Source organism: Cupressus sempervirens, chromosome 7 (assembly GCF_028749045.1).
Source record: "Cupressus sempervirens isolate cs-2001-9-10 chromosome 7, ASM2874904v1, whole genome shotgun sequence".
NCBI lineage: Eukaryota > Viridiplantae > Streptophyta > Pinopsida > Cupressales > Cupressaceae > Cupressus > Cupressus sempervirens.
The window spans coordinates 319537951-319563560 of record NC_143124.1 but is presented as its reverse complement, the minus strand read 5'-3'; the positions used below and the strand labels follow the sequence as shown (position 1 = coordinate 319563560).

Sequence of the window (25610 nt, the reverse complement as noted above, 5' to 3'; positions counted from 1 at the left end):
CAAAAGCTTTGCAATTCTTTTTTTTTGCCCTTTGTACTCGTTATAGTGTATTAACAAAAACTAACAACGTCGCTATTTAAAGGCTAAGATCTGCACATATTTATCAACAAACTTAATAGATGTAATTTACAAATATATAGGTAACTTATTTAAATGAGATAAATCCGTAATCCTATCTTACAAATGCCCCAAGATGAGTCTAAAAACATCAAATTCATGATCCTCAACCATGTTGTCAAGGAATTAAATTTATGATAGGTATTATACTAATTTATAGATGAAAAATCCTATATAAAACACAAAAGTGAATTTAACAAAACAAAATATTTTATTTATTTAATATCTATTACATTATAATTCATCTTAATATAAAGATTAACTTTTTGTTCCACATAAAAATTACAATAAAATAATTATTTATAGAGATTTCAGCCCCTAAAAATTCAAAATTTCACTATATAAACAATAAGAATCTTCCAAAACCTCTAACTAGATTATCATTTATATGAAACCGTACTGAAAATATTAAAAACTAATTAACAAGTTCTTCCTAAATTCAAGTACATATTTAGCATTACTATTATACTCGCATTATTATTTAGCAATTAATAATCTTTCAATAATTTCTAATAACTAAGAGAAAGTTTTCCTGGAACGATATCATACAAGAAAAATTAAGATTAATTCTTATTTCAATAAGATAATATAAGTAAACATTTAACTGAACATAAAAATCTCCTTCAACTCTTTCTTAAACACTGCGATTATCTATCCAACGTTAACCTACTTCGGATCAAGTGTTCTATTGCAAACTGAAACATCTCCTAAGAGATAACCGAAGCTACTCATTATTGGGGATGATGGTTGGTGCTTCAGTTCCCATTTTTGGCAGGAGTCCATTCTCTACACAGCATTGAATGGCCCCATGAAACATGTCATCTATGGTGCACTTGAACTTGAATCCCATGTCAACGAGCTTCTTTGATGAATATGCAATTGGTGGCAAAGATTCATCTGCGTCTCTAAACCTGTAAACACCAATCATGTTTTATTAACGTTTTCCATGATAATTTCATATTTTGATGTCATTGATTAAACGTATTATTATTTTCTCCTTACTCGGTCGGAATATTGTAATGTGGGTATTTGTCAGCGAACGGTTTGGCAACCTGAACGATGGTGACATCATGTGAGGAAGAGATATATCTGCCCTTTTCTTGGGGATGTTCATAGAGGAAAATAAGTGACATGCAGAGATCATCCAAGTGAAACAGCTGCACTTGTCTTAATATGGTGTAATGTGGTTCATTTTCTGGAAGGCATACAATTCTCATCTCATCAGATTAGTATAATTGCTACCGTATCACTATAGCTGTGTTACGTTTTAAAATTCAAACGCAAAATGTACGGATCAGACATTAACTGATATAGAAGGTTTAGGAATGATTGGTACATACTTGTTAGCAGCGCCAGTGCTGTAACCAAACTGGGAGGCATGCTTTGCATTATAAAGGGCCCAACAACCAATGTTGGTATAACTGTAATCAGATCCACGTTGTTTGTCTCTGCAAACTCACACGCAGCTCTTTCTGCTAGTGTTTTGGACACAAAGTACATCTGTACAATAAAAAAAAATGGCATATCTATCAACTAAAATTTTCATTTTGTGTAAATAGACTGGATAAAATGAGGTTGTGGCATGATCTTACCCATCCAGTCATTTTGGTGCTCCTGCAGAGCTCTACGTTGCTCCAGGATGTTTCGTCGTAAATTTTTCCTGGTGTCCCACAATCATCCGTAAAATTCACTGCCCCAGCAGATGAGCTGAAGGCGACTCTTTTTACTGACTTGGCCTTGGCAATAGATCTCATTACGTTTAATACCCCGTTAACAGTTGGCTGGATTATCTCATTCTGTCACAATGGTCACACAATTTCAGGGCAACGGCTACCCAGCCAGTTATTTCGACTGGCTGGGTATGCCATCCTCCATGCGCATCATCCCATCCCCATCCGCAGCGCATCGTTGACTCTGCCTCCATGTGATCTCCCTCGCCGGCGCCCGTACTCGTCTCTGACATTGACAGACGGAACAGACGCGTTGAGATAGGGCAGATGGAGAATTTAATTTATGCAAGATTTGCACGCCAAAACATCAAACAAGCCATATTCACGACACACCAACTTTCACAAAAAGAAGACGCGTTAAAAAAGAGAAGAGGGAAGGTAATCAGCGGTTCAGAAATCTTATTTCATAGTGCATGCTTGCTGTTGCTGCGAACCATCTTGCTTCTGTAATCACCGGCTGCTTGCTGTTACTGCCAACCATCTGCCTCCCCGCTCTTCAGCAGACGAAAGGTATGTGCCCAACATGTTTTTCTTTTATTTTCATATCTTTCGTTGGTATAGTTTTGCTTTGATTTTTACCTTTGTACAGATTCATTTTATTAATGTTGTGCCTGTTTGGGGAAACAATCTGCCTGTTTGGGGAAACAATTAGTTAAAAGGAAGTTGCAATAGTATATTTTTGATCTTATTCCTATATCTGCATATATCATACTCAAGTTTCTACATATATCCCTGTCGATCCTTAGATCATCAGAATATTTGGCATGCGAACTAGAGCATATCGAAGAAGCAAACCCTTCCTTGCAACTATAGAACAATTTTCAACGTTTGTTGCTTTGTATTTTTCTTGCCACATCTCCTACTTGTTGCAGTTCTGATTTTGAATATGATTCTTAACGAAGGGTTTAAGAAGAAGATTGTGGTGGAAACAATTGACTCCTCGGAGATTAATGGCTATAAATATAGGATTTAAAAATACAAGTATATTAGTAAAGAAAAGACACAAGTATAATTAAATGTTTGATTAAACGCTTAGAATATATTTGATTAATAACTTGTATGCTTAGTTTTTAAGTTTTTATGTTAAAATTTGACTTTGTTTTATTTTTACCTTCATTTATAACTTTTACAATTATATTTGATTAATGAAATTTAATATTTAAAAAAAAAAAAGATTTATAAAGAAGATTTTAATTTTTTGAATTATTTTATTCTACTTCTCTTATGTTTTTAATTTTATATTTTCTTAATTTTTATTATTATTATTATTATTTTTATATTAAACAATACATTTAAGTTTTTAAAAATTAATATATTTTTAATAAAATATTTAGTTACATTAGAATAGTTAAAACAAATAAAATGTAAAACTTTAATATAGTAATACAAGTTAACATAAATATATATATATTTAAATTTATTAAACATTCTATGATGAATTTAAAATCTAAATTTAATTTTAATAATATTTATAGACTATATATTTAAAAATCCATTCATGGTTTTTCTTACACTTAAATTTGAATTTGTTTGAAAAGCCCACAAAATTTTATAAAAGAAACTAAGGAATAGATATAAAAGTCAAATACACTAGTTATTTATTTCATTTAATAATTATATAAAAAAATCAAATCATACACTTTTCAACTTCATCTTAGACCATTTTAATATCCATTCCTAGTTATTGAACATTTATAGATCATTGCTTCCTTCATTTTATAGAATCAAATTATTTTTATAAAAAGTAAAACTATAATATAATTTTCAACTTTTTTTAACACTTTTTTATTCATATAACCATTTTAATTCATCAACTATTTTATTTTTCAACTCCAATCTATTTTTATTGTTAGTTCAATAAAATATATTTCCAATCATGTATAATTGTTTTTTCCTACTCAAATAATATAAAATTCCTTAAATTCTTTTTTTAAAATCTTTTTTTCTCTTGCATCTATTTTTCCAAACAAATATATAAAACCAATGCAACATATGTGTAACTAATAACTCTACCATTCTTGAGTGGTGAGAAACTTAAGGTATAATATGTTCCCCTTTTCCTCATCTCTCATAATCATAGAACTCTTATCAAGGCATTCTTAAACAAGATCCCTATACCAAAAAGACAAATTTGAATATGAATAAAAGCATGTTAATCACATTAACAATAGAAAAAATTAATAAGAAAACCAAGGCTACTAATCAAGAGTTGCTAAGTATATGAAAAATCAATATTTGCCTAAATTAGCATTGTGACTATGAGTAAATGAAATGTAAGCCTGAGTGTGTTCAAAGCTGACTGGTGAGCTTGACATCAACTTCTAACAGTCAAACTAGGAATTTCATGACAATTAACCTCATTTAGGTAGCTTTTAATTTATCTATCTTTTAAGAAGAAATGTTAAAGGGTGTTGATCGTTGTTGGACAGGGCTAAATTGACAAGTAAACGATAGTTTAGGAATGTATTCTTGTATGCAGTTTATTGTACAATTATGTTATAAATCAGCTTGAGTCAATATTTATTTTATAATTTATTTCAAGCTTGAATCAATATTTACATCACCATTTCCTTTCATGAAATTAAGTTATTTGAATTATTTAATTAATCCTTATTATTTTACATCAATTTCTTTGATTAAATTAGAGTTAATGTATTTAATTAATTTTAAATAAATGGTTGGATCATCTTGATTTTTTAATTATTTAATTAAAGAAATTTTCTCCTTTTTGATTAAATAAAACCCCTCCTCACTTAATGTTATGTGCAACAATTATTATTTTAAAAGAAATAATTAAATAAATGTCACACACTTTATTTTATAAGAAAAGGGATTATTTTATATTTAAATTAAATAAAAACACCCCTCATCTTATACTTTTTATGGAGTTTTACACTCTACATCTCTTAATTAAATGCTAATTGCACATTCTCTTATGTGGGTCACACCTTTTCATTTAATCTTCATTTTCCCTCTAATCTGGGAATACCTCTTGGCTTTGGTATATTATTGCATATCTTGTGTTTGCTTGTTGCTTTGTTCGTTGCGAGCGAGCGTTCCAACATAAATGAAAGGTACAATAGAGAAAAATGCGTTGCAAGGATTACTACATATTTTGTTGGATCTCTATAACACTTGAATTTGGAACTAAAATGAACATCTCATGTGTTTGGCTTGAATGCTTTTACATGCTTTCATAGATTCTCACTTCATTTGGTGATCTAAAATTGGATCTAGATTTCTTTTCACGCATATATGTTTCACATAGTAATTAGGCCCTATGAACACTATTTGGTAGATCTTGAGAGATTGAGCTTCATTCGCTTGCTTTACATGTGAAGCTCCTCTTGACGACGGATCCCCTTGTAGGTAGGGAAGGATATTTGTCATTGTTTCATTATGCTGCTTCGGTTTGTCCTCAACATCCACTAGTACTTTCTCTTTTGAGATTGGTGGTGTTTGTTGTTGAATTTTCCAAAAATTTGGTGAGGTGATTTCAAATTAGTGTGTCAAAGAATCTTGTTTGCTATATTTGGGTAAGGTGAAGAGGCTAGAGGAGTATGCTTTGTTCCCTTTTGGGCACATCAAAAACTTGGAACCCTTAAATCCAAACCAAGTCCTCATGTGGTACAACTTTGTGAGTCTTCCTTGATTAGAGAGGGTTAAACCACAGTGGACATTCTCTTTATTGGGTCAACCACGTGTATGGTACCTCAAGAGGTAATAGCCATTTTTGACGTGGTAATAGCAACCGCTATATAAATGTCCTTGTGGGGGAAATCCCCATAGGTGTAGTCTTTTGTTGGGTTGTCGAATTTCCTCAGTATCTCTGATTGATTAAATTCTTGAAATATGTCAAAACCCTGGTACGCTAGGATTAGATTTCACCCACTCTAGATTGCAAAAGCTATAGAGTTGACCATTACTAAGAACCTTAGTGCTGCCAAATTTTCTTTTCTAGGACTATGTGCGTGATTGAAAAATATTTTGAGAACATACACAATAGTGGTTCTAAGGATTAAATTCATACTACGACACTATTTTTTTTCATGTGCAAGGTTGCTTTGTCCCTTGCCCATTGCTTGTAGATGTTTGCTTAAAATCCTTGATTGTTGTTCTATGTGCCTGATTATTGTTTATAAATTTGAAATTGATCTTAGTTCATTAAAAAAGGACAACTCATCATTCATCATTTGGATATACCTTAAAAACTATATTTTTTTAAGTATTCCATAACATGTCTCAGATTATTTTTCTAATTTTTTCAATATAGTTTCCAATGTATTTAACAAAAAAGTGCTTGAGAAATAATGGGTTGGCAATCAGTATCAAATCTCCATATTGAAAGAATCTATTGATTGTGGATATTTGGGGTATCATCATTTCTCACAAGTTTATATCATGTCTTCTTGGTACTATCATAGGACAACATAGATCTTTGTTCTTCTTTCCACAAATATTTGTATCTTTATGCTAGCTTGTTACCCTTTTGCAAAATGAATTGTAATAAGAGAGAACGTTTCATATATCCATAGAAGAAAGTGTAGTCCCTAGTGCTATGGAATTCTAGATGTGGGCATAATGAATGAGCCCTCTAGAAATCTTTAGCCCCATAGAATACCAATGAAAAACACACACAAAAATGTCCTTGTGTCCCATTTTATAAGTTATAAACCACATCATCTCATACAGAACGTGACATCTTGTGTACCTAAACCCATTAACTCATTTCCAAACCAATTAATTTACATGAATCCTATTCCAATGAGGTGACCCAATTAGCCAACCAATCTGCAATAGCATTAGCCTCCCTAAATCAATGAGTAATCTTAAATTTCTTGAATCTAGGGAGAAGTTTCCACACTTCACCCAAGACATAGTGAAACTCCCAACTGATGATCTTTCTAGATATTAAACCTTCAATAAAAATCTTGCTTAATCTCGTACCTAGAGATATTTGAACTCCCTCAAACTCTACTAAAGCATCTACTAAATTATTTGAACCATCTTGAATTCTAACAGTTAAATCTTAAAAAAATTGCCCCTATTGTCTCTTAGAACTTTCCCAATCTCTAACCTCTCTGGGTTCCCTTTGGAGGTCCCATAAAATTTTCCTTTAGTAAAGGATCCATTAGGCCTTTCCCATCTAAATTTTCTTCTATTTTCTCATTTAGCCATGTTATCAACTAGTACCCCTCCAGTGGTATATTTTCTCTCTTCCTTCTATTCAAAACATAAGAAAGGAAAAGAGAGATGAGAGAGAATTGGACCACATAAAAAATGCATTAAGTGATTTAGAAATTAAGGCTTTAATACTATCCCAAACCTTATCCACTAACACTAATTCCTCCCTAAATATCATCTTATTCCTTTCCCACTAGTTAGCCCTTACCACAATCGAATGAGAAATGCTCCATATCTCAAAAATGATAGAGCCCTTATTGAAAATTTCTCATCCCACCAAATGTTGAGAGAGAGAGAGAGAGTGCAAGGAAGAGGAATATAGCATCCAAAATTATTCAAAACCATTTCCAATATGATTGAGATAATTCATAATTCAGTAACAAGTGATTTACATCTTCCATTGCATTTCCACAAAGAACATAATTAAAGATGTTATCTATACCAAGCCTCTCCAACCTATCACTCGTAAGGATTCTAAGTTGAAGAGACCTCAATAAGAAGGCCCCCGCTTTTGGAAATATTAAGACAATACTTAACTTCCCCATTATCTCTTTGACCCAACACTTGAATTGATCTATAACCCTCCTTTAGTGGGTGCTTTCAAGATGAAGTAACTTGTAAAATTAGTCTTTCCTATCAAAATTAATAAAAAGCATTCACTTTTGCAATATGTTGAGGAGATATGAGATATCAAGCTTTGATATAGGCTCACTAGATAGGTCCTTCCATGATGAAATTGGGATATCATCCTCTATCTGTATGGAGACATAATCTTCCACCTTAACACTCTATGTTTGCACAAAAATCTAATATCCCTTTAAAGATACAAGAATCTAGAGAGAAAGGTTCCATGAAAATAGAGTTATGTTTGTTAGAGACCAACATAGAAACACAATCTAGCACCTTATCATTATCTTAGGATGAAAAATCTTGAACATTCAATAGAGTGGATATTTTTACGACCACTTGGTTCATCTAAATGTAGAGATGAATTTTGGTTATTAGCAAAATAATATCATTTCTTAGAAACACATTAAATACCATAATGTAAGTAACTCCTAGCTTCATTATCCTTATTCTTGAAAATTGTAGGGTTTTGGGAAATAGAGATAATACATTTTGAAGTTAGTCAAGAATAATTTGCAACAAGGCAAAAAGAGTAGAATATGTGTAAATCACCATAATATAAAGATAATTTTTATTATTAATCACACAAATTTAATATGATTATTAACCATTTTAACTTTGTGTCCTAGGGCAATATGAATCATGTGTCCTAGGCTTGCACTAACATGCATCTCATTACTAGATCACAAGATTAGAAAAATATAGAATAAAATATCTAATATCAACTTCTAATATAATTTTGCGAAATCATTTCATTGATGGTATAGTGAAATTATTTCATATCAAGGATATAATTGTATTTATTGTGATTTCAATATACTAATTGGTTTATTGAAGATATATGTAATAATACCTATTAGTTTTTTTTAACATGTTTCAACAAGTTAAGGATCGCTAACCATATTAATATTCCTCAGAATGGATACAAAGTTTAAATGGAAATCACTCATCAAACTACCTGTGCAAGATGTCCCCAATGAAGGAAGTGATTTTTCAAGTGCACAACTAGAGTGGACACCTATTGGACATCATAATGTAGTTATGGATTTATGTGCTGCTATCCCTCTTGAGAGACTCTCACACTTTGTCAAGGGAGAAGGTCTATTGGATGGTACAGAAACAACATTCATACAAAAAGAACATCATGAGAAGAACTTGACAACCCCTACTAACCAAGCTACCAAAATGTATTCAAGGTTTGATTAGATTTAGTATAATAATTAAGCATGCAATATTCTAATTTTATAAAATTTATTGATTATAAATTGGTATAAATATATTTGTACATGTATATACAGATATCATTGTGCATTTGGACCTCATGATAATAGAAGAAAACCCGAAACAGATATGCAAAGGTTACCAAGGTTTGCAAAGAAAAGGGGTTGTAAAACACACTTTTGTGTTAGAGTTAGTATGGAAGACCAAATGTTGCCATCATTACTTATAACGAGTTTAGTCATCAAGATGCTAGTGGTGAATTTTGTCATGGAAAGGATGACCCTTCTAGTGACCCAAGGAGTATGGTTGCACCGAGATTGTCAAATGAATATAAATCTTATATTGAGTCATTGTTATTGATGGGTGTGGGGGTTTCCACAATATGTGAGCAACATTATTTGGATCCTAGTCTTACGAAGTTAATGAATAAGAGGGACACATTTTTGCTAAGAAAAGACGTATTGAATGCATGTAAAAGGGTGCATTCCCTTCGATCACAAGAAAATGAAAATGATGCCACAAGTGTAAGTTTATGGCACATGGGGGAGAAAGACAACTTCTTCTACTACAAAACACCTAATAGTGGAGAAGACATTCCATTTATCATAGGTATTCAAACACCATGGATGCGAGAGATGATGGTGAGACATTCACATAACTCTATTATAGCAATGGATTCCACTTTTTCAACAAATAAATATGCTGTGAGTATAACAATGTCAACTATATTAATATATTTTAGTTTAGTTCATCTAAAATTTATCTAAAATCTTAACTTATTGATTTCTTCATGTGCAGTATGAGTTATATTCATTACTTGTATTTGATGAACAAGAGGCCGACGTGCCTGTTGCATGGGCCATATCGTCAAGAAATAAAGTTGATGATATACATGGGTGGCTAGCAGAAGTTTACAAAAGAGGCAAGCAATATAAAAAAGATTGGCAAGTCAATGCATTCATGACCAATGATGCTAGCATCGAGATTGGAGCAATTAGGTTTGATAATCCTCCAATTATATTTGATATATAGGTTTTAAAACTATACATTTCATTATTTAAACATATAATTTTAGTTGAATAACTGATTGTGTTTGAATGCTACTTATTAATACTTGTAATGTAACTTGTAGATTGTCCTTCAATTGCCGAGTACTTTTATGTATCTGGCATGTACGCAGGGCATGGCTAAAGAATGTCTACAAGTGAGTCATTTCTTCTTAAAATTCATGTAAAGTAATTTTTTTAACAACATAGCTTGATATTATATTTTTTATTGTAGGTTTGTAAGCAATAAGGATGTTGGAACAAATATTTTCACTAGACTAGGTGAGATAATGCATGCCATAAGTGATGATGGAGATGTCACTACTCATCTTATAAAACAATTTATGGAGGAATTCAAAGAACAAAAAGAGTTTATTGATTACTTCCGAAAGACTTGGTGTCATGATGAGAGACGCATTGGTAAGATCATACACATTATTCATTACATTATTTTATTTTTTATTTTTATTGCTTGGTTCTTTTATTATATATATGCTAAGACATTGTCATACTTTTTTTCATATAAATGTGGGCAAAAAACTTTAGAGATTTCTCTCATGCAAATCAAGAGACTAATGCTTCCATAGAGTCATACCACATGCATATCAAGAGTCACTACTTGACCGACTGTTCTAAAAAATGCACAAGGAGAATGGATTGGTTCATTCATGTTCTTCTTCATAGGGTAGAGCCATACTATAAAAATAAGAGATACTTGCAGTTATCTGGGTTTCTAACCAACTTCAAAAAGGAGAGATACTACCTAACTTCTTTAGAGAGATAAAAAAGAATAGTAGATACATATTGCTACCTATATGACCTTCCTGATACATTTAAAGTTAGAAGTTAAATCATTTCAACCAAATGGTATCTTGTAAGAAAATTTGGACCAAATTTGCAAGTGTGTGATTGTGAGTGGGCAAAAAGAGGTAACACATGCAAACATGTGCTAAAGATTTTAGATCTACTAAAGAGAACCCATATAAATCAGCAAGGTCAAGTGGTTGGTAAGTATCATTTGAGAGATAATTTTAATAATTTATTTTATACAATCGATTATTATATTGTTAAGACCTACTTAAACTGATCTTAAATACAGATGATGTTACTGCATTGGCTGAGGATTACGACAAAGTTGGAGGGAATTTTGGTCATAAAAACTATAACATTGGTAATAAGAATGTGTGTTTACAAGTAGATATTAAATTATTTTATGGATCAAAAAGTTAAGTGATTTTTTTCCAATTGCAGATGATTCTATACCTTCAGAAGATCAAGATGTACTTGGAGTCAACATTGGTGAAGATGAGAGAACTAATAAGTTTTAATACCAAATTTTTTCTTAAGAAATATATAGTCTTTTAAAAAATTATTTTGACTTTACAATTTTATTTTTTTACTACAGATTGTGTGAGATCATTTGATACTTCTCATGATGAACTTCAAAATTGCATTGATTATGTAAATTCATTTATCCAAAATTTGTCAACTAGAGAAGAATATGAAAAAAAAATATTAATTCAACATGTTGGGAGATTTAGAAATGAGATACATGCATCTCTTGCTTCAAGTTCCAATTTTGAATCAATTCTTGGCTCAGAGAACATGCCTATGAAGCGAAAGACACCATGGTTTAGTCCAAGTAAAATGCATAAGCATTGATCTTTTCATAAAAAAAGAAAACCTATGACTCAAAACTTAAGTGAAAGAGTTGATGAGCATGAAAATTTTCAATTCCCCTCTGTACGCTCTAAAAAGAAAAAGGGAAAAAAAGTCATTAATCATTCAGGCATAGCAATACAAGGAGAAAGAGTTATTCTGTCACAACAAGGTGAGTACATTTATTTAAAATTACTTTATTATTTTCAACATATAGCTCAATACTTGTTATTTTTATTTCATATGTTGAACATGTGTCAATATAGGTTTGGTTGATCAAGGAGAATCTCCACGACATCGATTGCCTTTCTCTATTGATTTGAACCAAACAATAACAGATGACACACAAGTACTAGATGGTAATTTACTCACTATTAACTATTTTTAGTAAAATTAATTATTTAGTTCACATTTCTAATTGCATTTAATGCTTTATCAAATAACCAAGATGTAGTTTGTGGAGATCAACCATCAACGCCAAAGGTTATTCATCCTCAAACATTTCAACAAACTTGTGGAGGTAATAGAATTTTGATTTTTCTTATTGTTACATAATGTGATATAGATTATGAGAACAATATTCTAATTTAGAATTTAGTTATGATAGAAAAAATAAAAATTTGAAATTATATTTTATTTTTTAGTTTATAATTTAATTTTATCTAAATGGATGTGTTAAATGTGCATTGTTGTATTAGATGATCAACAAACTGACCAACAATATGGGTTGCCCTTTTCTATTGATCTTAACCAAAACACAACAAGTGGAGATGGTAAGGAAATTATGAAATGATATTCAATTTTCTAAGACCTTTTTCTTAAATGAATTTTATAACTAACTCATTCATTTTGTAGGTATTGATGATATCTATATGGAGGATTATGGCCAATAAATTTTGAGACAATCATTAAAGTCTATAAAATTTTATATAAATGTATTCATGATTATATTTGTACAGGCACTTTATATGGCTATTTTATAAAGCCTCATTAGTGTTCCAATATGTGGTTAGAGTTTGAATATCTAGAAGATATAAGGGAAGCCTTTTGGGTTTCTTAACAATTCTAGTTTAGGGATTACACTTTACACATCTTGAATATTATGAGTAACGAATGAGGGTTTTCTTTTTTGTTCTTTCCCTCACAAGCTCTTTTTGAACCAGTTTATTTATTATAATATATGGTGATATTCTACTCTTGTTAAGAAAAAATAATAACACTCATTGAAATTAGACCACTCGTATGCACATGGAAATTCCACCTCTTATTTTTTATAGCCAGTCAATTACTTTTAATAAGTCATATTGTTCTCTCTCTCTCTCTCTCTCTCTCTCTCTCTCTCTCACACACACACACACACACACACACACACACACACATAAACACACACACACACACACACACAATTAATTAATTAATCTTGAGATAATTATTATAGTTTATCAAACTTTATATAAATGAATTATGATTATATTTGTATTGGCACTTTATAATCATAATAATAAATGAATAGAAGCTACGAATAAGATTGGATTGATGAAGCCTTACATTTTATATACCATTTGAATTAAAATTATTTGTTAATGGTTTTGTTGTTTAAATTATAAAGATTTTTTTAAAATTAATATATTTTTTCTCAAAAGCAATAGGTCAAAGCTAAGATTTATTATTATTTATCATACAAGACCTCCCAAATAAGAGGCTCACAATTTACCATTTTATTGTAGGCTCTTGCCTTCAATTAATATTTTAATAATATATTAACCAAATTTATTTTTAATTAAAATAAAATTGATTAATATTTAATGATATATCTATTAATTTAATTTTTTAAATTTATTTTGAATAAATGGCATATCTAAATTAATTATAAAGAGGATAAATAATTTAGAAATAGATTTTAGTCAAGAGCCTATAACACAACATAGCATTAGCCTCTCATGTAGGAGGACTTGGCTTTGAATCTACTGGACTTGGCTTTGAATCTACTCAAGCTTAACACATAATAATAATTAGTTTCAATAAATTATAATAATTAATCTAGGTTTTGCCTAATTACCTATCAAAAAAAATGTTCAAATAGATTTTAACAATGATATAATATGTTAAAATAAATTAAACAATGATATAATATATTAGTTTTAGTCACAATTATTTTCTTTGACAAATAATAATCATAATTATTTTTCCAAATTTAAACAATATATTACAAACTTAAAATTTATGATTGTTATATATTTTTCAATATATTAAGAAACTAATATAATATTGATTATACATAAATATAATATAATACTCTAATTTATAGTATTAAGATATCATTTATTATAAAATATTAATTTAAATTATTCAAGAGTTTCCATTTTGTAGAGAATTTTTAAAATGAATTTTGAAAAAAAAAATTGACTTAAATTTTAAATTTTTTTTAATAAGATTGTTTAACTATTTTCTAATATGAATTTAATGTGTACACTTGACTATTTTGAAAGACGTACATACATATGACAAGAATGTGTTGAATATTTAAAAAAAATTACATTTTCTTAATATTTAAAATAAACTTTGGCATTTAGATGACTAGCAAAAAAAACATTACTCTCACTCCCTTTGGTAAAGTTGAAATTGAAATTAATAATAAAACAATAGATTTAGTAAATATTGCACAGATCTTTTTTAGTGAAAAAAAACACGGAAAAGATTTTAAAAAGTAGTTGGTACTTCCAAAGGAAAAAACATTGCAAACACTTAGGCCATTCACGATTTAAATTCTCCATCTGCCCTATCTCAACATGTCTGTTCCATCTGTCAATGTCAGAGACGAGTATGGGTGCCGGCGAGGGAGATCAAATGGACGCAGAGTCAACGATGCGCTATGGATGGGGATGGGATGATGCGCATGGAGGATGGCATACCCAGCCAGTCGAAATAACTGGCTGGGTAGCCGTTGCCCAATTTCAGCGTAGAAAAAAATATAATATGTGTAAGATAAAAAATCTTAAGATCCCAAAATCAAACCTTAGGGTCCTGGGACTCAAAATCCATTGCAGTTGCAATGTGGAAAACACCTTCACAACCATCGATTGCATTGTCAAAACTTCATCATCCAAATCTGCCTTCCAAAGGGTTAGTCTCTCATTGGCACTCGGTAATTTCAACAAATGACTAGTCTTCATTGGATTTCCTATATATTTACAGGCACCAAGAAATACACCGGATGTATTAGAAATTCATAAGAAAAACAAAAATTGCTATTATTGCCAAAAAAATTTAGGCCAGTTTTACGATTGATTATTAGTAGTATTGTTTTGAGATTATCAGATATTGTTTTACATTCAATTCATTATATGATGAGATTACTTGGTACTCTATATTTCATGTATGCATGATAATTATTCAGTGATTTTAATAATTGATGATGATTAGTTAGATGGATTACTATGTGTCTTCTTATAGATACTTACCCTATACTACATGTGTATGGTGTGTGTATATGTTTTCTTTATGCATGGCATTTTTGATGTGGTTAAGGAAGGGAGTTGTAGTCAACTACTTGTTGGGATCTACATAATGTGCCACTTCCTGCCATTGCATGTTTAGCTTAGAATCTTGTCTTGTGTTTGTACATGTGTGAATTTTATGCAGGTTGTAGGTACCAGGTATCGACTTTCCTAAATTCCCAGGATGAGTGTACCCTATTGCATTACCTTAATGGTAAGAGAGCGGAGATAAATTCTTGAGTCAAAATCTCAAACCTTTAAGCCATTTATCCTAGATAATTATGACAAGTATCTGAGTTGAGTACCCTCTGAATGCATCGTATGACGTTAATTCATGATTATAACCCTTTAGCTTGATTCTGTATGTGTTTTTCTTTGATGGGTTTTTGTATTTTACTTTATGAGTCTTTGATGAATTTTCTATTAATTAAGTCTAATTAAAAAATTAAATTAATGATTTAATTTAATAGAAAATTATTATGATATTTTAATATTTAATTATATTTAATTAATTTGGAAATTAATTAAATAAAAAGAATTATATTTGAAGATAAAAGTTATAAGAATAAATTTAGAATATCATAATATTTACTAATTTAATAATAATATATTTAGAGTTTATTTTTAAATAAATGCTAAATAATATTATTATTTAAGTTAATAAATAGTTTATCAAATTTAATATTCGAAAATAAATTTAAAATTAAAAAGAAACTAATTTATTAAAAGTTTTTAAGTTCACATGGTGCGTGCATGAGATTAAAATATAAGAAATTAATTAAAAGATAAAACAAGTGAATTTAATAAAGATATTTTAACTGCATAAAGTCTGCATGAGATTAAAAATTTATAAATTAATTAAAAGAGAAGTCAAGTGGAAAATTAAATAAAGTTATTGAATAATCTAATTAACGTGCATGGAAAAGATTAAGAAAGTTAATAAGAGTTAAAGTGAGCAAACAGTTCTCTAGGTGATTGCACAATTAATGCCCCGATTCTAGGAGAGAACTCCTTATCACCAATTAGGGTTCATTTTCAAAAGGCCACAAATTTTGGAAAAAAGTAGAAATTTTTTAGAAAAGAGAAGACTTTGAGAAGAGGGATTTCTCTACAATCATCTTGAGCGTAGCGATTAGCATTAGAATCTAGTAGATGCTTGTGATTTTTCACAAAGTTGATGACACTCTTTCCTTTCTTATCTTCATCATGACTATGAAATTGTTTGTTCAATTTTCACTGCAATGAATCTTTCAATATTATATTTTGAATTTATTAGAATGCTTGTGGAAAATTTTCTAAATATATGGAGATTATAGTATCATTAAAACCTTCTTTCAATAGAATTGAATATGGAAAATTAAATGGGGAGGGTTTGAATGAAATAGAACTTTATATTACAAATTTGTTGGTTTTCTAGAAATTAAATAGGGAAGGGTTTGTAATGAAATCAAAAATTTAAATAGAGAATTCATCGGTTGGTCGTATTTTCTCTATCAGATTAAGGTCAAGATTGTTATACAAATAAATAGATAAATAAGTATAAATATTTATATAAATTAAAATAAGAATGGTGTTTGTTTTCTTAAATTTTATTTACAAAAACTTATTAAAAAAAATTCTATTTTAAAAAGAAATCATTATTTTATACATACATACATACATATACATATATATATATATATATATATATATATATATATATATATATATATAACCCCGCTCACCTCTATCGACATTGTACACTATTGGCGTAGACCCTGCATCAGTAGGGTACATTGCCTGGCAACCCTTTTATGGGGAGGACCGTGGCCTATATTTAAAGTTTATAAAAAAAATTTAAATTATTATTTTAATTTGTTAATAATTTTTGTTTATTAATTTTTAATTATTATTTAAATTAATAATATTTATTAATTTTTTTAATATTATTGTTAATTATTAATAATAATTTTATTAATAAGATTTTCATATTACATTGTTAGTATTTGATGATATTTATTAATAAGTTTTATTATTGTTTAATAATTTAAACATTAACGCAATTTAATTTTTAATTAATGAAATTATTGATAATTTTATTAATTAATTATTGATATTTATTAATATAGTTATTAATATAATTATTAATTAATTTAATTAATTATAATTTAAATAAGTTTAATTGATAATTAAAGTTATTCAACAAAATTTTAAATTATTTAATTATCGATAATACAGATTCTAATAAAAATGTAAATTAGTATATTTGAAAATTGATAGGTGTTATTTAATAATTTAAATAAATAATTACCTTTGATTATTTTGGAAAATTTACATAAATCAAATAGTGGTAATTGTGTAATTACTTACAATATAAAAATGGGTTATTGGTAGGGGTAGATGATGAATCATATCTATTTGGAACATATATTAAATTGGAAATTGAAACCTTATTGTTTAAACTCAACTTGAGACTATGTATTTTCAAATCAAACCAAACTATGAGACTATGATGTTTTCTATGTATTGTCTATACTTTGGTATTTTGGGGGTTGATTTAGCTTTGACCAGTCCTAGGTTGTTACCAGAGGCTTGGGAGTTATGTGATTGTGATGTTATGATGTTTGATCTTGATCTTTTATACTCAACCATGGTAATGTGATGGTATGCTCTATGATGAGTTTGTATTTAGTGTTCGTTATTACTTTTTAGTGTTCTTATGTGACGTTGAGGTGAATGGATGACCTACTTGACTTAACCATTTATGAGTCCTCGATTAGTTATACTTGGGTTTCATTCTAGTCGCTTTGATAGGATTGAAGTGTTTCCTTTGTTTTGGTGATTTCATGCTATGACATATTTAGTCTTAACTATTTGAGTCTTCGATTAGTACTTTTGGGATGCTTTCCAATTGCTCATGGAGAACTGATGTTTTATTATGATTGATCTTTGATGCTTTCCAGTCACTTGTATAGGATTGAGGTGATTTTATATGATTATTGATTTGTGTTTTTATCAACAGAGGGTAGGTAATCTATATTTAGTGTTGGGAAGTGGCTTTCAATGGGGGCCAGGGCCCTAAGTGGTTCCGAGGGTAACTCATTGTAAGTTATTTAATATGTAAAAATATTACACCAAATGGGATTAAAATGAACCTAATAAGAGTCTTTGTATGTTCTTTCCCATGCCTCGAGTGCTAGTACAAATCAGGGTGGGAGTAGAGAGAATGCTTGGTTGTGACCTTGCATCCATAGTATGCCTTGTCAGTATGAGATGATACTAGTGGTTGCATATGGATCACTAGGGGCTCAGGGTCCTTAGAGACTGCTAGGGAAACTCTAGCATGATTTGTGCAATGGCACTTGCCCGCTTACATAGTAGGTTGCCTACATGTCTTTGTGTGCCTTTGGGAATAGATGTTGATCTATTTTGAAACCCTTGAGTTAGAATACTTTTATGATTTCTTAGACTTAGAGAGTACTTTAATATATGGTTTGATATCCTATTTGGGACTTGAGACTATCTCCTCAGTGTGGTGGGAGTGGGCCATTTAGGTTCCATGCTATTAGTTGGTAGTGCTTTTTACTCTTACCATTGAGATCCATCCGTAGTCACCCTAGCTGGAGCTTCCTTGTTTGCATTTACTTTCATTCTATTCATGTATCATTATGATGGATGGTTATATTTTTTGATGGATGTTGATATCTTTTATGATGGATGGATATATCATGTACACTAGATGATTGAGCATTCTGAATTTCAATTGCCAAGAGGCATTTAGAACAAATGTATATTATTTAAATGGACATTGGACTTTTTAATTATTTTTTCATGTGGATGTGGTAGTTGTTAGGCTTTGTATTAATTAAAATTTAAATGTGACTCAACATCCTGGTATCCTTAAGGATTGTAACCTGTTATGCATGCTTATAGTTGATTGTATGTTATTGCTTCCGCTACTATGTGTTTGATCTGTATGATTAATCTTTCATGTTAAAAAAAATGTTTAGCAAACTTAGTTAACACTTTAGGTTATTTCTTTTAGATCCCTTGGTGGGGCGTTACAAGAAAACTCTTAATACTTCATCTACACACAATTAATCATTTAAAATAGTCTCATTTCATGTTCTATTTCTTATAACACTATCTACCTCATTCATAAAAAATATTCATATGTGGACCACATTTCCAATAAGGATGATATAATCTCTTAAGCTCTCATCTTCAATCTCCTCTGATATGGATAATTACCATGATAACTAACCATATCCCATGCATCCCTTTCCTTCGCAAGCTTTGAAATTTTTTTTTCTTGTCCTTTGTACTCCTTATAGTGTATTAACAAAAAGTAATAACCTCACTATTTATGGGCTAGGACCTCCACATGTTTATTAACAAACTTAATAGATGTAATCTAAAAATATATAGACAACTTATTTAAATGAGATAAATCCATAATCCTATTTTACAAATGCACCAAGATGAGTCTAAAAACATCACATTCATGATCCTCAACCATGTTATGTAGGAATTAGGCTTATGATAGGTCTTATGTTAATTTATAGAAAAAAATTCTTATAAAAAACACACAAGTGAATTTAACAAAACAAAATATTTTATTTATTTAATATCTATTACATTATAATTCATCTTAATATAAAGATTAATTTTTTGTTCCAAGAAAAAATACAATAAAACAATTATTTATAGAGATTCCAGCCCCTAAAAATACAAAATTTCACTATATAACCAATAAAAAACTTCCAAAACCTCTAGTTAGATTATCATTATATGAAACCTTACTGAAAATATTAAAAACTAATTAATAACAAGTTCCTCCTAAAATCAAGTACATATTTAGCATTACTATTACACTCGCATTAATTTAGAAATTAATAATGTTTGAATGATTTATAATAACAAAGAGAAAGCTTTTCCTGGAATGATATAATACGATGGAAGTTAAAATTACTTTTTATTTCAATAAGATAACTTAATATAAGTAAACATTTCACTGAACATAAAATCTCCTTCAACTATTTCTTAAACACTGCGCTTATCTATCCAACTTTAACCTACTTCGGATCAAGTGTTTTATTGCAAACTGAAACATGTCCTAAGAGATAACGGAAGCTACTCATTATTGAGGATGATGGTTGGTGCTTCAGTTCCCATTTTTGGCAGGAGTTCATTCTCCACACAACATTGAATGGCTCCATCAAACATGTCATCTATGGTGCACTTGAATTTGAATCCCATGTCAACGAGCTTCTTTGACGAATATGCAATTGGTGGCAAAGATTCATCTGCGTCTTTAAACCTGTAAACACCATGATGTTTTATTAACGTTTTCCATGATAATTTCATATTTTGATGTCATTGATCAAACGTATTATTATTTTTTGCTTACTCGGTCGGAATATTGTATTGTGGGTATTTGTGAGCCAACAGTTTGGCAAGCTGAACGATGGTGACATCATGTGAGGAAGAGATATATCTGCCCTTTGCTTGGGGATGTTCATAGAGGAAAATAAGTGACATGCAGAGATCATCCAAATGAACCAGCTGCACTTGTCTCAATATCGTGTAATGTGGTTCATTTTCTGCAAGGCATACAATTCCCATCTCATCAGATTAGCATAATCGCTACGGTATCACTTTACCTGTGTTACATTTTAATATTCAAACCCAAAATGTACGGTTTAGACATTCACTGACATAGAAGGTTTACGAATGATTGGTGCATACTTGTTAGCAGCGCCAGTGCTGTAACCAAACTGGGAGGCATGTTTTGCAATATAAAGGGCCCAACAACCAATGTTGGTATAACTGTAATCAGATCCACGTTGTTTGTCTCTGCAAACTCACACGCAGCTCTTTCTGCTAGTGTTTTGGACACAAAGTACATCTGTACAATAAAAAAAAACCACATATCTATCAACTTAATTTTTCTTTTTGTGTAAACAGACTGGATAAAATGAGGTTGTGTCATGATCTTACCCATCCAGTCATTTTGGTGCTCCTGCAGAGCTCAACGTTGCTCCAGCATGTTTCGTCGTAAATTTTTCCTGGTGTCCCACAATCATCCGTAAAATTCACTGCCCCAGCAGATGAGGTGAAGACGACTCTTTTTACTGACTTTGCCTTGGCAATAGATCTCATTACATTTAATACCCCGTTAACAGTTGGCTGGATTACCTCATTCTGTCACAATGGTCACACAATTTCAACACAGACAAAAATATAATGTGTAAGATAAAAAATCTTAAGATCCCAAAATCAAACCTCAGGATCCTGGGACTCAAAATCCATTGCAGTTGCAACGTGGAAAACACCTTCACAACCATCAATTGCATTGTCAAAGCTTCCTTCATCATCCAACTCTGCCTTCCAAAGGGTTAGTCTCTCGTTGGCACCCGGTAATTTGAACAAAGGACTAGTCTTCACTGGATTTCCTATATATTTACAGGTAACAAGAAATACACTGGATGTATTAGAAATCCATAAGAAGTCACGAGACCTTACAATTAATATCTTCAGTAGGAATCAACTAATAGAAACAAGCGAGATAAGATTAGAATTGCAATCTATTAATAAGGATCGCTGTTAGAGCGCGAGAAATTAATATATTATATAAAATAAATCATTAAAACTTGTAGAACTGTTGCATTTAAACTAGTTGAAGCTAAGGAATCGTGTTTCTTTATATAATTAGTTGATACCAATTATCTAAATGGTTTTTTAACACTCAATATAAAAACGTATTTCATTTCAATCTAAAGTATTGCTTATAAGAGTGATTTTGAAATATGCAAAGAACTTGATCTCAATAGAAGAAACCTGGGTCTCTGACAGTTGCTCTCACAACATAGCCGAGCTCAAGTAATCGCATTGTAAGCCATGACCCAATGAAACCAGCAGCACCTGTGACACAGACTGTGCCTTTCACTTGGTTGCATAACTCTTTTTCCATAATCTCTTAGATACTGGCAGACAACAACAAGAGACTAAGATTTGATTGCTGCATGAAATTGGAAAGGGTTGTCCTTTTATTTCGATCCTCATGGACGGGTAGATAGAAAAGAGTTAGGCATCCAACATCACGTTTTACGGGTAGATAGAAGAGAGTTTGTAAACAAATTTCAAAATAGAATTAAAAATTGTTTAATTATATATTTTTAAGATATCTCAGTTCGAATTATTTGATTCTCCTATGTTCTAGCAGCTAGCTTTGCAGATATATAAGTAAAATTGCTGTCTATCAAGAACGTTGGTTTCTTCAAAAAGAGAAATCTCTCAAACGTTATTTCCCATGTGTAAATCAGTTGTAACATAACTTAAGCTCTTTCCCTATTCTATTTACGACAAGGAGGAATCTTGCTATGTACCTTTTCACAATGTTTCTGTTCAACTTTATTAAAAGTTTATTAAAAACTATAGTCAGATAGTTGGTGTAAACTACTCTATAAATAAGTGGGACTATAATCGGTTTTTAAAAATCGAATGAATAGAATATCTGTTTGCTTTCATATCTGCTGTAGCGGTAATACTTATATTTCTGATTCTATGCTCTTATTTGCTATTAAATTCAATTAGACTTCAAGTGCAATAGCAGCGTGCAGGCACGAGTGACTTGAACTTGTAGATGCAATAGCTTGTATTTTTTATTGCTTTTTGTATATTATTTGTTTGAATGACAGTGATTTCAATTTGCTGCGCCAAAGTCGGATTCAAAGTAATATAAATATGCCTGTGGATAGCAAGCTTGATATGACAAATATGCATATTGCCTTACGTTGCATAATATTGTTTTCTCAATTTCTTCTTTGTAACAGAAGATTTAAAATATATATATTTTTCCTTTCATATTTTACCCTTGTGAATTTCTAATTTTTTTTCTCTACGGGTTCTGTTTTGTCTTTGTATATCAGATTTTCTGGCAGTACAAGGCATAATAGCTTACAGTTTCATTTATCAAACTACTTATGGAGACCAACATAAAACTTGGAAATTTACACTTCCTAACAAAATATTGTAATTTGACTATTCCAGTTTGTATTGAACACACAACTCTAATCCATCACTAGTTATACGAGAGCTCACAAACTTAACCTTTGTGTTAAAGGCTCTTGGTTTAGCTTAAAATGATAGTGTTCAGTAATCAAAATATATAATTTTTTAAATTATATTATCTTTGATATTTGATAGAGTTAAAAATAAGATATTTAACTCTTGTCTTAAAGAAAAAAATTTAAGGTTATTTTTTATTATGTTAGTTTAAATTATTATTTTTAATTATGTTTGATTTTTATTTTTTTCCTATGTAAGATTTTAAAATTATGCATTTAAATCAACGAATCTTTTAATAAAATTTATTAAATGTATTTAAGATTTAAATGACAACTAATATTTCCATATTTTATTAAATATAATATTTAAATTAATTATAACTATTATAGTATAATAAAAGTCGATCTTATTATTATAATTTTTAGAATAAAGCTGGTTCAACTTTGTGATTAATTTTTAATTTATCTATATAATTTTATTTTGACTATGGTTTAAAATTAATGTAATTATTTTATCTTTTTAATTGATATATTTTTTAAATTAAAAGTAGCCAAAATTTGAGGTTTATCCTTGAAACTTAATGTTGCAAAACATCTACAAGTTAGATATAGCACATTCTAACATATCCCCGCTCTTAATTTCTAAAAACCTCATGTCAAAGTGTCCCAAAATCTAGCCATCATTAAAAATCTATGAGTAGTCTGAACCATAATATATACATAATCCATAATAAAAGAGAGTCTTAAGAAGTACCATGAAAAGAGCCCACAAAGGTCAACTGTCGAGATAAACAACATAACCAAAAATTAAAACTAAAACTAGGAGGAGAGCTAACACACCTTTTTCTTAGATTTCTCTTTTGGCTTATCCTATAGTAGTTGCAACCAATTATCCAATAGGAACCTATAAAGGGAGCCTATGATGTCCACTCTTGTCACACAAGTGAGGCCTTCTTTGTCCACATGCAGGAGGTGAAGAGTCAACACAATTGAGTGCATCCCTCTGACAACAAACTTGGTAACATCATAAAATATATGCTCAATAATACCCTTCCTTTTTTGTAGACTCTTGAAACTCTTGTTAATGTCCACCAGCACATGCACATTTTTCTTATTTTCACTTGTAGAAGTCCCCTAAGAAACCTTATCAAGAGTTTTCTTTCCTTTTCCCTGCTAATGGGAGCAAGGGAGGAGGTGAGAGTGTCTCTTTTTTACACCCCTCTATTTGCTCAAAGAATCATTATTTTGGTTGTCTAAGACATGAGAAGGAATAGGGTTTACATGATTACTTTCCTCTCCTTTTGCCTCACTAGGAGTATCCTTATTTTCATCCTCATCCACAATGCATTTCTTCTTGGAAGCTTTACTCTTATCTCATTTCTTTCGAGGGGGCTTGCATTTTCTAGTATTAGTACAGTCCAAGCTAGTATGGGTCATAGGTTTGGGTTTGAGTTCCACATTCACACATTTTTTCTAGTTTCTATGGGATCTCCTCCTACCACCTTTTGTTTGCACATCTATGTCCATAATCAAGATATTCTTATCAACCTTAATTTTCTCAAGAATGTGGTGTACAAAGGACTTGGGGCTTTTGGTATCAATTGTAGACATCACCTTTGTAGAAATTTGGATTGTCTAAGAAGAAATAATAGTTGAAAGAAATTGATCAATTGTATATTGTCTTTGATGTTACACAAAATGTCATATCTTTATTAGTCAGTGTATGTTGAGCTCACTCAGGTAATGAAGACAATTTCCTATGTCTATTGAGCATTCCAATGTTTGCAAAGTTTAGAAGATAGTGTCTATTGAGTTTATTTAGGCATCAAAGAGAAGTTATTAGAAGTTGAGTGTTAACTAAGCTCACTTGGATACCAAAGGAAAGTTGGATGCAACTAGTGCTAACGAAGCTCACTTAGTTACTAAAGGAAGTTAGCAAAGATGAAATGTTAACTAAGTTTACTTGGTTAACACATGAAAATCATTTCTAAGTTAGTGTCTACTGAGGAGGGTTGGCTATCCAAGGATTGACTTGTTTTGAGTTTAATTGATTTGTTTGTTGGCTCTAGCCAACTAAGGAAATGAATATTAATTATTCTAAGGTGTAATCAAGATCACTTCACATTTTGTATGACATAAGTATAAGGAAAATTGAGGATTGAAGGAGAATAAGTGGATTATAGGAAAAAGAGGTGCTTAGAGGAAGAAAATTAGAAGGATAAGTGGAATATCCTTGAGGAGATGAAAAGATACATTTGATCAAGGAGGATCATGTATTCGAGCCATAATTGAGATCTAAAATCAGCAATACAATTGCATCAACTAGGTTATATCATTGCTACTCTCTAACCATTGTAGCAGTGTATCAAATCTCTTAACTATGTTGGCTTAACAACTATTTGTAAATCCCCTAACAAGGTGGAATTTCTAGATTGAAGTGTCTAAAGACCTTTAACAAGGCCACCCCTAATAGTGTGATTA

The 25610-nt window shown here is 30.4% G+C and overlaps 1 protein-coding gene, 1 long non-coding RNA gene and 1 pseudogene across 2 annotated transcripts; 1 reads left to right on the top strand and 2 right to left on the bottom strand.

Annotated features, from left to right (window-relative positions):
• Positions 1-841: 841 nt before the first annotated feature.
• LOC149546701 (dihydroflavonol 4-reductase-like) lies at positions 842-16857 on the bottom strand (annotated as a pseudogene).
• Positions 11902-12471, top strand: LOC149546702 (uncharacterized). The gene is made up of 4 exons (XR_016354367.1): positions 11902-11943; positions 12033-12104; positions 12283-12357; positions 12440-12471. It is a non-coding gene; the product is annotated as an uncharacterized LOC149546702 (long non-coding RNA).
• A 3336-nt stretch (positions 16858-20193) lies between the features above and the next one.
• Positions 20194-22033, bottom strand: LOC149546700 (dihydroflavonol 4-reductase-like). The gene is made up of 6 exons (XM_089794039.1): positions 21901-22033; positions 21346-21515; positions 21061-21264; positions 20809-20968; positions 20471-20663; positions 20194-20380 (listed from the first exon to the last, which is right to left on the bottom strand). Exons 1-6 carry the CDS (start codon positions 22031-22033, stop codon positions 20194-20196), a joined length of 1047 nt encoding a protein of 348 aa, XP_089650165.1.
• Between the last annotated feature and the right edge of the window lie 3577 nt (positions 22034-25610).